Source organism: Clarias gariepinus, chromosome 27, assembly GCF_024256425.1.
Source record: "Clarias gariepinus isolate MV-2021 ecotype Netherlands chromosome 27, CGAR_prim_01v2, whole genome shotgun sequence".
Classification (NCBI taxonomy): Eukaryota; Metazoa; Chordata; class Actinopteri; order Siluriformes; family Clariidae; genus Clarias; species Clarias gariepinus.
In genome coordinates, this window is record NC_071126.1 from 1598466 (window position 1) to 1614900 (window position 16435).

The window sequence follows — 16435 nt, forward strand, 5'->3', positions numbered from 1 at the left end:
AAAATATGAATTAATGAAGTTGAGCTAACAGGCTTACACACAAACAAACCTGGGCTCCGGATGTCTTTTGTGGAATTGGAGATAAATGTCAAGGCACAGAATATGTGCACTTGGAGACGGAATAATCATAACATTAATGTAGGAATGATTACTGACGTATGAAATATATAAAATTATTGTCTTTCATGAAGGAGAGCCTAGCACTGTTCGGACATATGTATACAGTACCAGTAGGATGTAATATTAAACTTAGAGGGCCATTAAAGAAAAGTTGAAGCTACATACAAATATATGATTGGGTGTTGGGTGTAATATGTTACAAAGTAACACGTAAGAGTACTTGGACTTTTTCAAAAATGCAATCTGTTATTCCAACAATTTATGTAATCCGTAAGCCAGACAGCAGTTATTCCCAATCCGTTGTTGTATATGTGTGTGTGTGTGTGTGTGTGTGTGTGTGAAAATTGTCCTACAAGCCCCGTCCCTGATAACCCCAGCACCCCCCCCCCCTTTATTTTTGCTGTTATCCCCCTAAACTACCTATGCGGTTTGACTATGCGAGGACCGACACACAGGAAAATTTAAACCTAATCACAGCGCTAAAACTCGTAGGTGAGATAGGGGTATTAGTTGTTAACAGATTATGGGCCAAACTTGGCTGGAGTTTTTTTTTTCTGCCATGGAAAAGTACTCTAATTAGTTACTTTTATCAGAAAGTAACGCTGTAATGTAACTGAATACTTTTTAATAACAGTAATTTTAATGTAATTAACTTTAAAAAAGTAACGTCCCCCAACACTGATAATGTGTCACATTAAAATCAAAACGTTAAAAACATGAACTTTACTAAAATAGGACCATCATCAGGAAGCTGCCATTACAGTACGTCAGCTGTCTTAAAAGAACATAACGGGTGTTTTGAGAAACACTGAACCAAAAAAAGATAGAAAGCTAATCGAAAGTGATTTAAGTGTTAAGAAGTAAAAAGTAATTCAGGAATAAGTTGTTTAATTCTAATCATTTAATAATTGTCAATGATTAAAAGCAGCATCAAAAGCTATGAAATATAGTTTTAAATAACCCAACACTTTAAATCACACTGGAACTGGACATTTAAAAAAATAAAAAATTGTATAGTGAAAATATTTGCAAATCAACTTGATTGCACTTTTTTACTTTTGGAAAATAGTTTTTATGTATTTTAACAAGAGAAGAGAAGAGAAGAGAAGAGAAGAAGTATTGAGGGCCAAACAAGTCAGATCTGAGGTTAATAAAACAAGCATTTACTACACGTTCTAAATAAATCATTTTCTCACACAGTTCCACAGAGATGTACACAACTTCAACCCTGTTTAAAGTCACACCACTCTGACTCACACTTCTGTCATTAATCACTAAAATAACATGATGGGGTTTTTTTTATTATTATTGGCGTATTAGTTAAAAGGGGAAAAATGATTGTGTGCCATGATGTGGTTTTACTCTGTTGCCTGCAACAGAGCTCTTAGGAACACGATAAGTGATCTGTCCTTTTAAACCAATCTTAATATGCTTGATTACTGCTTGAAATGCAAGTCGCTTTATTCCCATATGCTTTGCATTTATGAAATGGCATACAGATTTAAAACAACAACAACAACAAAAAAAACAGGAAGTATAAGTTGTCCTAATTACATTGGTGTTAGTATGAGAAGTTACATGTAACACCAACAGCTACGTGTCAGTGGTACAGTACAGTAAGCTATATAAAATGAAATGTATGTAAGACATGACCTTCCTCGTTTACCACAACAAGGTTAACAGTTCAGTTGGTAGATGTTCCTTCAGCTTTCTACAGTTCAGGTGGATTACTCATTCACTTCTAAAGAGCTGGAAAATCCAATATTGTTTTTTTCCCCACGTCTTGGGTAAACTCAGACTACAATCATCCACTTTGAAGAGCACACTTCCTTCAGTTGACTCTAAATATAAAGCCACAAAAAATGGGGTTAAATCATCCAGACATTAAGTCTGCCTTGCCGTCTCCACATAAGTCCAGATATATGAAGAGTCTCTTTCCTTATTAAAGGATCTACATTCATCAGCAGTGATGAAGATTGTAACCAAAAAAAAAACAAAAAAAAAAACAAGCCAGCATATAAAGGCGGGGAAGAAGAATCATAATTCCAGAAGGAGGGTAGGACTGTTCTATTCCCAATGGAGTTTTGAAGAAAAAGGGGAATCTCAGACAAATTTGTCCTGTTCTTTAAGGCCTTCTAAGGCATCCAACTCCTTTGAGGCTTCCTCTTTGTCATTTCCATCCTTCCTTCTTTACTCTCTCACCCCCTCGTCTGTCTCAGTTAACAGTGGGGACCTGGTTGAGGCTGTACTCCTTGGCTTTTAGTCTTAGGTTAGCGATGCTGTTGGCCATGTTCATTCCCTGGGTGGAAGTGGTGTTGGCACAAGTGGGTGGGTAGGTTGCCATTGTGCTGGTGAACAGGAAACGAGCAATGAGCAAGAATGAATGCACAAATATAAAAACAAATACTGAAAAAATCTATAAACATCTCTAAACAATCTCTAACCATACAGGAATCTCAGATATTATATACAATACATAAACACATAGAATAAATACAGTATATATAATATGTTACTTTTGGCTAAGATGGCTATTTGGTTCTCTCACTGTTATTAAACATTTGAGATTGTTGATTAATTGATTTAATTAAAAAAATTAGATATAATTAAAATTAAAAAAAGAAAATTAGTACTTGCTTTCTGTGGGCAGCATTTTCTGAGGCATTCGTACTGGCCCTCCGTCCGAACCCGGAAACCAGCTTAAGAATATATAAATAGTTATTAAAGCTTTATGTGTACTTTATTAACACGTAAACATTGTGCACATCAGCGCATTAGGCAAAAAGACAACCGCAACTCTGCATTAACTTGTTTTACGGGCCTCCTCCTTTTTAGTCCTAAGCATAAATATGCCAGAAAGTGGTTAAGAAACACATTTGCACAGTCAGAAATTGAGCGTTTGGCCCGAGTCAGCTGTTTCGTACCGCTTAAAAGAACAGACTTCAGTGTAGACCATAACCAGAGTAACCAGAGTCACAGAAAATCCTGCCCAGTGAAGCTTTCCTCCTCACTGTGTTAGCATATATCATATAGCCCAGAGGTCACAGGGCACAGAGGTGGATTTAGCATGGTTTGTTTACAGATTATCACCTAACAGTGAAGGGTTTGATTCCTGATCTCCACTTCTTCCCCACTGAGAAAAACTATTAAACAAAATGGCTTGAGAATGTGCATCTTTATATTATTACACTTTTTTAAATTTGCAAATTACTTTTTTGTTATTTTTGCTTATTTCAAAAGAAAAAAAACAGACATTTTTTGTTTTAGGAAAAACATGCAAATAGCCAGATGACTTAAAACAAGTCAAACTGTTGGAAATAAGTGTTTAAGACCAGGTTAGGAACACAGATACAGAAGACGTCATGTGCTGAGTGGAAATGAAAGAAAAACAAACAGATAGCTGCAGGGCATGCTGGGATAGAGTGGGGCATAAGAGTGGCACAAATGACACGTTAAGGTGACTAGGGTTACCTGTAAGGGCTGGCGCTGCCCCAGGATAGGTAGTCATTGGGACGTGGGGCGGGTCGAGGCACGATGGGCTGCTCCACCGCCGTCACGTCTCCTGAGTACGACTTGAGGAGTGAAGCATTCTTACTGGCCAACAAGGCACGCTCGTTACGGCGGAATTTGGCTCGTCGGTTCTGGAACCACACCTATGACACAAGAGAGGAAATTATTGCTTTCAAAGCAATTATGAAAATCCAGAGGTTACACAGAAGGCATAATCAAAAAGTCTAGTGTATATATTTGATATAAGCGGCATTATTGTCTGTTTTGGTGCATGGTAAATTATACACCAAGATCAAAAGGTTACTGGAATAAAACCTTTTTTTTTCACTGCTTGGCTGATTCTCTTGGTAGACATAAAATGTAATACAATAATAATAATAATAATAATAATAATTATTATTATTATTATTATTATTATTATTATTATTTGTTGTTGTTATTATTATTATTGTTGTTGTTGTCATTATTATTATTTATAATAATTATAATAACAATACCAATTATTATTATTAGAATTTTTGTTGTTATTGTGTTATTTTTAAAGATATTATAATCATAATAAGAATAAAGCAACATGTTTAAATAATATAAAATATGATGCATTAATTTATTTACTTGTTAAGTGTGGTTTCCACGTAAAAAAATTGCAGTACGGAAATAATTTTGTAGCTGCGGTTTTAAGCGAGGCACACTGCTAAAAATGCCTAGAAAACTTGGATGTGGAATTTTTGCTAATTGCGGAAAACTCTTCTGAATTTTTCTCATCACATGTCATCCTGAAACTTGAAAACACATTTTAAACCTAAACATGTGGCTTGCTGTTGATGCTTGTGTGTTCTAATCCTGACTCCAACAATATGGAGCATCTTGAGTGCAAATAGAAATATCATAAAGTGTTCCTGTGTGAGCCACAGACAGACAAATGCTTAAGATGTGTGATGTGATAAGCCCTCACAAGCCCTGTACAAGGATGAAATGATAAAGCTAGGCATGGTAGAGTGCCACTCATTTTTGTCTAAACAATGGTGTAGGAGCAGAACCAGGCTCCCTTCCCAAGCCAAGGTCTGGTGGAGGCGCAGTGTCCGGTTACGCAGCGCCTCAGGAATGAGCTCAAAGTCGCTTTTATCAAAGCCTTTCGGAATCGTTCACCCTCTCTGGGACACATTAATTGCAGATGTGTTTTCTCTCTCATTTCTCTCTTTCTTTTCCTCTCTCTCTCTCTCTCTTTCTTTAAATCTCTCTCTCTCTCTCTCTCTCCCTTTCACTGTCTCTCTCTCTCTTGATCTGTAAATGGGCACAATCCCCATCTTTTAGCAAAAAAAGGTCCCTCTGATTATAACATGTGGAGACTGGCTCAGGCCTGAAGCATGTGCTTTCAGTCTGCTCTCTTCCATGTAGAGCCCTGATGGGAACTTTTTTAGTGCCATTATGGTTGATAGATAAATTATCACAAAACACTTGTTAACTCAATGTATATGTGATATATTTATTTTTTAAACATATTTGTGTTGAATATGGCCAGTTGTCACAAGAATTAGTTGAATTTACACTATACATTATCTTCTGATACACCACAATAAAAAATTATTATGATTGCTGTCCCTCGCTGACTGCTGTATTTTAAGGTTTTTACTCAAATCAAATGCAAACCCAATCAGAACTGAGCTGCACGTGAACTTTAGGCTTACTGTACCTGTACTCGGGCCTCGGTGAGATTGACCCTACGAGCCAGATCCTCTCGCACAAAAGCGTCAGGGTAGTGCGTCCTCTCAAACACCCGCTCCAGAGCCTGTAGTTGGCTGCTGTTGAACGTGGTCCTGTTTCTCCTCTGCTTACGCTTCTTCTTTTCCTCAGAGTTCAGCTGTTCATCTGGTCACATCAAGCGTTATTCATTATTTTCAATTCACAGACATCATGCTAACAGATGTGTGTGTATGTGTGTGTGGGAAGGGGGTGGTTGATGCATTAGCTAAACTGGAAATTAATTCTGTTATTAAAATGATGACACTGTACAAGTCGCTATTAAGACAGCTAATACAATGTAATAATGAAATAAAATACAAGTATATTTAAGGTTGTCAAATTTCATTTGTATAAATTTCTTGTAAGTTATTTTGGTATAAAAAAAGAAAGAAGAATGCCTCCAATAATTTAAACAATAGGCTAATATAATAATGCAACAATTTTAAATTAGTTCAAGCTAGTTAAAGTTAGCCTAGCTATGTAACAAACATTTGCTAGCAAGCTTGCGATTTTTACATTAAAGCTTCAGTTTGATTGAACTGAAATTTTGCTTTAAGAAATATGTTTTTACAGGATTCTTTTGTAAGGAATTTTCAGGTTTATTTAAGAGATCTATTTGGCAATAAAAAAAATACGTTAATATAGATGTTAAATTAAAATTATGTTTTATTTAAATAATATTAATAATTACTGCAAAATTATGTAATTATAAGAAAAATGCCCTAAGGAAGTATTACAGTAAGACTAACATGAAAATTAATTGTATATTAATTGTATATTACTATAATACAATATATTAATTGTACCAAATATGGTACAAAATTGTAATTCTGTTGCAGCCAGTTAATGTCTGTAACTTCACATGGTATATTTTGGATTATTACTATTATTGCTCATAATCGACTAGGCAGGGAAATATTCACACAAGCACCGATTATGCAACAAACCCCACGGTGATTAGTTACATTTATTAACGACATGCCTGATTGGCCAGCACATTAATAATCACTGCATCTGATTGGCTGTCCGGCAGAAGCCCACACCTGTACCTGTCCAAGAGATTTAAATAAAATATGTCTATCGCATTGTCATTGTTGTAAGCAAATTAATTCAAAACACAATCTTTCAATTGCACATACACTAATCAGCAAGTTATTGTGATGTTTATTTTTATTTTTTTATTAATTAATTTAGTATTTATTTTATTTTCCCCACATGAAACAGGGCTAATTGCGCAGACATGGCAGCGGAGGCAGGAGCATAATTAGCTCAGCCTGTTTGTGGGAATCATTAGTGTATTCAAGAGCTCGTTAAACTCCCGCACTCTATTGAGAATTCGCTTTAACGCAGTTGCCAGGTGAAACACACGCACACACACGAACATGCACGCACGCAATGTTATGCGGTATGTGTTATTTCCTTTCCTCTTCTTTTTTTTTTTTTGAAGAACATTCAGCGCAGAAGGAAATTAAATTATTTTAAAGTTAAAGCTCTGGACAGGTATAATGTCAGTGTTTGACTTGTCAGTCCCATGACACAAATGTATCCTCTTCGCCATTGTAAACATGTTTTCTATTAAAAATATATATTGATGAAAACAAAACTGCGCATGACAAATATTTAATGGTTTAGATTACTACACAATTGAACGTCACTGAGATAATTAATAAAATGGTTAAACAGTCATATATATATATATATATATATATATATATATATATATATATATATATATATGTGTGTGCGTGTATATAGCCTATGTGTGTGTGTGTATATATATATATATATATATATATATATATATATATATATATATAGGGTTTTAAATGAACAAAATGAAATTTATGTAATAATAATAATGATAATAATAATATTAAGAAGAATAAAACTAAAATGTTGTGGAAAATGTTCGGATGTTCCAGAGAAAAAGCATTATACTAAAAATTAAATTTTAATGATTTGTTTTCTTTAGACTATATTTCCCCTTCATTATTCGATGACATGAGTCCTTAATTTGTTGTATAATAATGTAAAATAAAGTGCTGTACAGTATGTAACTGTGTCTAGCGCGCATCCGCCGCAAAACGCGCTCACCATCACCAGCATCAGTTAGGCCCGTATTTACGTTATAAATGTGTATTACGATTAATAAATTGGGATGTATTTTTTTTTATTAATTAAATAAAAAAATCAAATTGCATAAAAATATATTTATAAATTTAAGGGAAAATTTCTCTCAAATATCCGTTTTATTTTTTTATTTTTATTTTATTTATTCACAGAACCTAAATTTAAAATGAAATGCTACTTAATAGAGGCACTCTCCTGTGCTGTGTAACATTAAACGCAGAACACGGTTGCGTGAGTTTGCGTAATCTACTCACGTGTTAATGTGGGGAAACTGCTGTGCTAAGTGTTAATAAGAGTAGCGGTCCCGTGATCGCGCGCTGGGTAGAGGAGGGGTACATGCATTGATCTTCATGACAAGACCTCTATCAGTATACAGTATACATTTCACCGTAAAATGACTTTCAGCCGAATAAAACTTCTCGCTCCCGAGTTCACTTATAAAGCAAACCCTTCCTTGGAGCTCTGGCCTCTGGCTTGGACACTGATGTTTCTAGGCAGCGTAACAATGTCAATGTTACAATGTCTATTATTAAAGCAGCTATGTCATTAAAATATATTTATTAGAAATTGCGCACTGCCTGGATGTCCTGTGCGCTCTCGAGGCTGCACTTACTCTCCGGTTGCGCCGTGTCGCTGCCGCTGGTCAGACCCGGAGACTCCAGCATGGTCCTGCCCGCCTCCGCCGCGCTCTCATCCGCCTGCGCGCCCACCATCTCCCCTGCTTCTTCCAAATCCAACAGGTGGCTCACCGAGAAGTTCTTTTTGCCATGCAGGTTGTCCACGTTGGCTGTGATGGGGCTCTCCAGTCTGCTGGGCGCCGCCACGGCTCGTCTGTCCATTACATGCGCATAGCTAGAAGTCATGACGCAAACAGGCTAGCTGAGAAAAAAAGCGCAGAGCAACAACGAACCGTCCCTTGCATAGGCGACCGGAGTGTATCAGAAAACGTGTCTCCAATAAATGTTTAATACGTTTTCTTTGTTTGTTTGTTTTGTCGTTTGTGAATGTAATCTTGGTCACGTATCCCGGGGTGGTGCCTTACGTTAGCCTACGTGGAGCTGTCAATTCCCTGGAAAAAACAAAACCTCCGCTGTTTGGAAGCGCGTTTGGACGCCTTTGCGCACGAGCTCGCCACGAAACGCCTTTTCTCCTATTCCGACTTAGTTTACTTCCGTATAGAAAGAGAGGGACAGAGAGAGAGAAAAGAGGGAAAGAGAGCAGGAAAGCTTTCGGTCTACGCGTGCCTGAGACTGAGCGCAGTTTGCCGGAATGCCGCTGTCTAAACACATGCGCGCACTCGTAAATGCGGGCTGTCCCGTGAGCGCGAGGAGGCTGGACACACTGCCGCTTCGTCGAAGCTCCGTGTCCAAGCACTACACACACCCCCACACACGCACGCACACACACACGCACGCACGCACTCACGAAAAAGGAACGCAGCTCTCGGCACTTCAAACGTTCGGCAAAAGAATTAGACCCCCGGGAGAGAAGATCGGCCTAATAAGCACTCATAATTACGCAGCCAAAAGGTTTTTGTGTCGTCTCTGAGGTTGTACAGACCCCTGGTGTGTCTGCTGTTCTGTCCCCTCCACCGATTACAGCAAACAAAAGTCGCTCCAAAGCGTGCGCGGAAAACAAGAAGCAGAGACTATAAAATCATGGAGTATATTGAGGGCGGGATTCTGAAGTCATGTGTCGATAATGTAGAGCGAGGGATTCCCTAATTAGTGAAGGATGGGACTAATGACCAGTTTCAAGAGCATCTGGTGCAGGGAACTCACCTCCACTGTGTTTTATTGTGTCTTTACCAACAAGACATGGAAATCATCTAAAAGACAAGGCTGTGTTCTGCTGAAACCAGGGTGCACTGCATTCAAAACCAAAAATGATTTCTTAAATTCTCAGTTAAACAGGGATATGAAAGCAATTCAGTGAAAGAAAAACGCATTTTACAAACCTGCACCATCTTCTTGTATTGTTTGAAGATTCAGATTTTTTTCCCCAACCGAAATCCTGTCTAGAGCTATTCTATTATTTTTCTATGTGATTACTATTTTAGTTATTTATATATCAGTCACTGACTGAGTCAGACTTCTAAACACCTGGCTATGCGCCTCTTGGCAGGTAGGCCTACAGTGTGCTTTAATGGACGCCGTCTATAGGCTTCTCGTTGCCTCAGATATCACTTTAGCTTTCCAAGCCCCCAGATCCAGGGGGGGAAAGAACACTTGATGCCATCAAAGGCAAGGGGATTGAAACCAGATGTGCCGCTCTCGTTCTTTCCGTGTATTTAATTAAGCCGGCGGTGGGACAGAGTGCACTTTTTTCTTCATTAGTTTTCCCTCCACATTCCTGCTCCTGCCTCCGCTTTAGCGCGCTGCCATCAGCCCTGCCAGGGTCCGAGCTCAGTTCTCAATCCTCACTATTAACTTTTAATCAGTCCTGGTTTTCCCCTCCACTACATTTTATTAATAGCATCTTGTCGAATACATAACGCGCACACAACTCCCGACAGTGATTAGAAATATTTTTAGGCTATAATAAGTAGCCTATAATATTATTATTGTTATTGCGTCACCATATCAACATGGGAAATAATGGCAAAATGGGGAGCATTAGCTCAACCCTAGGTCAGAAAAATTTATTTTAGACAAATAACAAAATATACCAAAGTCAATGTAGTAGTAGTAGTGGTAATAATAATAATAATAATAATAATAATAATAACTCCTACTTATTTATCTGGTCAGCACTTTTTTTTATTTCAAGCACAGCATTAAATACTATCTAAATACCAAAACACTATATTTAATCAAGCTTCTAAAAAGTTTCGTTATCGTCACGAATTAACGCGTCGAATTTCACTAAAGAACAATTTTTCATTTTTCTATTAACAAAAACCTCTTGCGTTTCTTGGCAAATCTTTTAGTTTCTGAAACATTCATCGTTATTTTTGTCTTATTTTATAAAATTGTACAATAGATCTGATTGTTGTTTAATAACAAAAGAAGCTAAACGACATAATTTTATTGTGAACGACGCAGGTGCGCGCGCGCGCGGAGGAACGACAACAACGACAAAATATCTCGACGTCATTTAAAGATCACGGGAAAAGAGAATGTTATGGGGTGCAGTAAAAAAAAATAAAATGAACTAAAAACGTAAGGGAAAAATAGCACACACACACACACACACACAGACAGACACACAGACACACACACAGACAGACACACAGACACACACACACACACACATATATATATATATATATATATATATATATATATATATATATATATATATATGAGTGTTTATGTGTGTGTGTGTAAATTAATGTTCGTTATTACGCAATCGTTAAAAAAAGCACAGATAGCAAGTCGATTCAAAAGTGTCAGTCATCATCTTAAATTATATATATTTGTTAAATATTTTGCTTATCTTATAAACTAATCCCTATTATTCCTTTCTTCTTTTTAACGAATAAGAATAAAACTGATATTTAAATATGATTAATAAACTTGGTAAATCTACAGAATACTTTGAAAGCTGGTTATATGAGTTATTTTTATTTTTTATTTGACACTCTTGATTTTATAGCGTTGTGTGTGTGTGTGTGTGTGTGTGTGTGTGCGCGCGCGCGCGCGCGCGTGCGTGTGTGGTGTTTTTCAGGTTTTTTCCCGTCGCCACTAAAAAGGCGCTTCTATAGCTAATTACCGCATCGCGATTAGACATCAAATCACAGCGGTCTGATGTGTGTTTAACGAAACCAACACTTACAATGTAAATGCGTGTGTGAAATTAATGCACTGACTGTGCCGTGGCTTGTTTTAAAAAAAAGGAAAAAAATAAGAGGTCTGACTTCTGCGCTGTTGCATTAAGTAGATTATAAATAGTTATTATTATTATTATTATTATTATTATTATTACTACTACTACCACATTACTGCGTGATACTGTTACTACTCCTAATGATGATGATGATAGCATAATAATAATAATAATAATAATAATAATAATAATAATAATAATCATAATAATAATAATAATAATCATAATAATCATAATAATAATAATAATAATATTGTTTATCACATAAAAAGTATAATAAAAGAAGCAGTGGAGACCGAGCTGAATGCCTGTGTGTGTGTGTGTGTGTGAGCTCGTCAGGGAGCTGCCTGCGTGACTCCGGTTGTAATGTCTGAGGCAGGACTGAAGGGCTGGTTGTGAATTCCCTAGTCGTTGTAATCAAGAGAGCGCAGAACGAGTCAACACACACACACACACACACACACATACACACACACCCTGTTAATGGTAATTAGGGAAATAAAGGCGGACAGAAGAACACGGAGTTGCTCTAATCAGTAGTGCAGGGTCAGAGCAGCAGAGCAGCAACATTCCCCAAACTGGAACACAATCCGAGCATGAAGCACTCACTCAGTCATTAATGCGCTCCTGTTCAGGGTACAAACCCCTAAAGAGTGCCGCGCAGGACTGTGTGTGTGTGTGTGTGTGTATATATCCTGCCAGCACTCTTTAGGGTTTGTATAGCATTAATAGCATTTTATATGTTTTAGGGTTTGTACTCCTATAACTGATATAAAAGGAGTTTGAGTTGAACATGTATTTTACACAATTATTGGATAATCTCAAATTATATCCGATATTATTTATGCATAATTTACATGTACAATTCTTCCAAAAGAACAATAGCATTTTTACAGTACCGCTGCCGAGTTTTTCAGAAATGTAATTTTAATGCATTGCTCTTTAGTAGTTATTCATTTCAGTAGGCATAAACTACACCCTTTCATCAAGCTCTGAATTAAAGCAGGTTGCAGTATGCAGGACCTGCTTCACATGAGACTGCCATAAAAAGTTGATCGAGACATTTTTTGGACTTCTCAGGTTACTGGGCTTTTTTCAACCTGTCTGAGTAGAACTGAGCTACATAAATCAGCTGCACTGCTGCAGAGCCTCCATCTCTCTCTCTCAAGTTCAAGTTCAAAGGTTGCTTTATTATTATCACAAATATTAACATTTCTTTTGCCAAAGCTTGGATACAGACTTTGTGAACAAATCTGAAATTGACCACAGAAATATCTCTCATGCTCACTGCTCCAAAACCTCATGGGTACTGTAAGGCCAACCCCTGGCCAAGCTGCCACCATAATCGGTTTCCTTCAGGCATTTAAGTATTTGTCTTTTCAGTATGTTGTGTCTCTACTGGATTAGATTTGGTCAGCCCTGATGTCCAGCCAGTAGAATCTTTTCTATTTTACACACCAACCAACAATTCATAAGTGCTTCTATATATATAAAGAAAGAAAGAGACCAAGAGAGAGAGAGAGAGATAACTACTCTGAGAATAATTGTCATTACGGTGGGCTAGTATTTCCAAAATAGACAGGTTCAAAGACAAAATATATACACATTTGTAATAGATTTTATGTGCAAGAAATGCATTTAAAGAATCTGGAAGATGTCAATCAGCAGCCTAATATATAAAGATAGGAAATGTGACAATATGGTCCAAAAGATCTGATCAGGATCATCTTCACACATAACAAGAAATATCAAAATAGCGAATGGCTAAACATCTGGGAATGCACTAATGTTCAGTTTAGGTTTTATGAAGAATTCACCACACTATAGAAATTTACTTCTGCCACTTAAAAATATTTCTGCATATTGCCTCATTTAAAATTAAAAGATATTAAGTCATAATTTGAAGACACTAAATCATCATTATAAGAGACTAAGCCATAATTTCTAGATACTAAATCATCATTTAGATATTGTCATAATTTTCAATATACTATTTCATAATCATGACTTAGTTTTGAAGTCAGAATTTTAAAATTCAAGTCATTATTATGAGATACTTACTTGTGGCCTAGCAAAATAATCACTTAGAAGTTTCTAATTACAAAGGCCTCATTGTGAGTATCTCAAAATATGTTACATGTTTAATTGTTTAATGTGTAATACATCATTATCTAAAACTGGTATTTTGTTATTATTTTATGCTCACCCTGGGCAACTCTCAGATCTTTTTTTTTTTTTTTGCAAGCAACCTTTGGGTTAAAGTGGACAATCAACTGGACTTTTTTCCTTCCAGCTGCTAATCTGGAAAGCTCACGCAGAATTCTTCTTTATAACATCATAAAGATTTGTTTAATTTTACCCATTTTAGGCTGCTCATGTGCCTGTTCAGTCCCTTATTGTTTCTAGACTAGGCTCCCGGTGCCTCTGTGCACCATTTGATCTCTACAACTGATCCAGAATGCAGCTGCCAAATTGTTTACACCCTTCCTAAATTTTCCCACACCACTGCACTGTTCCACCCGCTCCAATGGCAACCAGGAGCTGCTGGAGAAGACAATAACCTTGTCTACAAACCCTAAAATGGGCCAGGCTGTACCTTCCTCAAAGCATTTATCACCATTTACACTTAACATCTAGAACACTTCTATTTCAATTCTATTTAAGTTCTATTTTATTACACTATTTTATTACACTTTTTCAATTCTGTTTTAAATTTTATTTTATGACTTGTACATATTGTAAATTTTACAGATAAAGTTTTCTATATTTGTATAATATTTTTTCAGATTTCATATTTTATTCATGTTTTGTTCGTCAAATTTATTTTTCACAGGTGGTTATATAAGCACTTTACTGCATATCAGAGCAGTATGTAAGCCTATAAAGTAAAACTTTCATTTGAATTTTGAACCACATTTCTACTGATTCTCTACCACTGCTTGCCTGGTCTCATCATCTATCAGGGTAGAAAGAAGACCTGCATCAACACTTTTCTCTTCTGGCACCTTGTAGCAGCTGAGTAACTGACTATCTTTACACAATAGCCAACGGTTATCTAGTCACTCAGGATAAGTTGTTATAAATGTAAATGTAAAAACCATGCAACAATTTTGATGTATGTGAAACCATGACTTCTTATACCATAATCACAACTTTTGAGCTCATAATTATAAAAAAAATATTTAAATATTAATTATTATTATTTTTAGTATATCCAACTTAAACAGTTTTAAAAACAAGAGCATTTAAAAAGCACAAAATAATGATTTGTTTTCTTATGATTGACTTTGTATATCATAACTATTTATTCAATAATTTCATAAATAAGACAAATTTTTAAAAATTAAGTTATTGTCATAAGTTTACCTATGCTTATCATAGCAGTGCTAGGTTTGCTTGTTGAACATTTTGAACTTCTTTTATTTCTGAAAAGCCAAAAAAATAAATACTTGTGCCCCACATGCATGGGGTTTTCTTCTAATATCTATGCGGTATAATCTTTCTGCTGCAGAAAACAATAAGGTTCAAAGATTTAAGTTGAATAATGAAACTTCTGCCTAGTTATTAAAATTATATCTCATCTCATAATTATAACTTGATATTCTAAAATGATTAGGTAGAACCCCAAGATTAAGACTTTATTATGAATTTTTGACTTGATAAATGAAAGATATGACTTAATTAAACAATTGACTTTTTTTGAGTGGCAGAAATGCTGTCTTCATCACACTATTACATTCTGAACCTGAGCTGGGTAAACTTACATTAATAAGGCATACAGTATCTGGTATTAAATCTGGAAACATTCAATCTGGACCTTTTCAGCTGTTGAGATGTTTGCATTATATCTTAAACATTTCACTATATTTTCAGATAAACTTATGACAGCTCAGAAAAAAAACAAGTGTAAGATCTGTTACTCACTATGCATTTTATTAAGTACATCTGCCCATTTATGCAATTAACTAATACACCAATCATGTGGCAGCAACATAATGCATTAAATCATGTACAGACAGGTCAAAATTTTCAGTTAATGTTCACATCAAACATCAGAATGGGGAAACAAGTGTGTTCTCTGTGACTTCATCCATGTGACGGTTGTTAGTGCCAGATGGGCTGGTTTGAGTATTTCAGAAACTGATGATCTCCTGGAATTTCCACACACAGCAATCTCTAGAGTTTATACAGAATGATGCGAAAAATAAAAAATCACTGAAGGAGTGACGGGTCTGTGGAAGGAAACGCCTTGTTGATGAGAGCGGTCAGAGGAAGATGGCCAGATCGAGCCGAGAAGCCAGGAAGGATTAACTCGGCAAAAATATTCTAAAGAATTTAAGTAGCACTCTGTGGAAATTTTTCTTTTAATACATGTTCTAAATTTTTGTTACTTTGTTCGATAAAACTTAATAGACCAGCAAAAGACCTCTGAGAAGACGTGAGATTTGGTTCTTTATATATATTTCCTTTTAAACAAAAAAGCTATTTAAAAGTCTTTTATTTCTACACTGCTCTAAAATACTCCCAAGGTACACAAAAGCTCTGTCTGTCCTTTACAATAATTCTTTCTCTTTGCTCAGTCTTGAATGGATTATAGAGTCTATTAATTTCCATTTGCGTCTTGTGAGATCTTCCTATGGACATGTTTAGATTAATTGATGGGAAAACTGAGGCCATTTCTTTTTCAGCTTAGGTGTTTTTACACCAGCAAGCATGGTGGTGTAGTGGTTAGCACTGCGGCCTCGCATCTCCAAGGTCGATTATTCCATTCCTGCCTCGGGTCCATAGGCATAGAGTTTGCATATTCTCCCCTTGGATGCTTGATGGGTACCCTAGTTTCATCAGAATTGTGATTGTGCCCTGTGATGGATTGATACCCTTTATGACCCAATCGCAGCACTTCTTACTGTCATGGGATCTGTAAAGCACAGCGTGCAGCACAGCGACAGCCGCAAGTGGTTTAAATGAGTTCAAAGGGTTTTTGGAGAATGTTGAATTCAAGAAAAGGAAATTTACACTCTTACAGTGCTGCTGTTGCAGTCCCTCTAGCAGTAATAAATGTAAAGATGATTTACAGGCTTTGTGTGTAAAGCTGATGCATGTG

The 16435-nt window shown here is 36.3% G+C and overlaps 1 protein-coding gene across 3 annotated transcripts; it reads right to left on the reverse strand.

Moving 5' to 3' along the window:
• Nucleotides 1–1267: 1267 nt before the first annotated feature.
• Nucleotides 1268–9104, reverse strand: prrx1b (paired related homeobox 1b). 3 transcript variants are annotated; one of them, XM_053489469.1, is made up of 5 exons: nt 8117–9104; nt 5324–5499; nt 3592–3773; nt 2754–2819; nt 1268–2468 (listed from the first exon to the last, which is right to left on the reverse strand). In XM_053489469.1, the coding sequence occupies exons 1-5, from the start codon at nt 8364–8366 to the stop codon at nt 2336–2338; spliced, it is 807 nt and encodes a 268-aa protein (XP_053345444.1). In that variant the 5' UTR covers nt 8367–9104; the 3' UTR covers nt 1268–2335. The 3 variants fall into 3 exon arrangements, with proteins under 3 accessions (XP_053345444.1, XP_053345446.1, XP_053345445.1); XM_053489471.1 differs by having other exon boundaries at nt 2758–2819; nt 8117–9103; XM_053489470.1 differs by lacking the exon at nt 2754–2819 and having other exon boundaries at nt 8117–9103.
• Between the last annotated feature and the right edge of the window lie 7331 nt (nt 9105–16435).

Coding starts and splice junctions, on each gene's coding strand:
- prrx1b (XM_053489469.1), bottom strand. CDS start 8,366: ATGACTTCTAGCTATGCGCATGTAATGGACAGACGAGCCGTGGCGGCG. Junction 5,500..8,116: donor CGACACGGCGCAACCGGAGA/GTAAGTGCAGCC, acceptor TGATGTGACCAG/ATGAACAGCTGAACTCTGAG. Junction 2,469..2,753: donor ATGCTGCCCACAGAAAGCAA/GTACTAATTTTC, acceptor CCTGTTCACCAG/CACAATGGCAACCTACCCAC.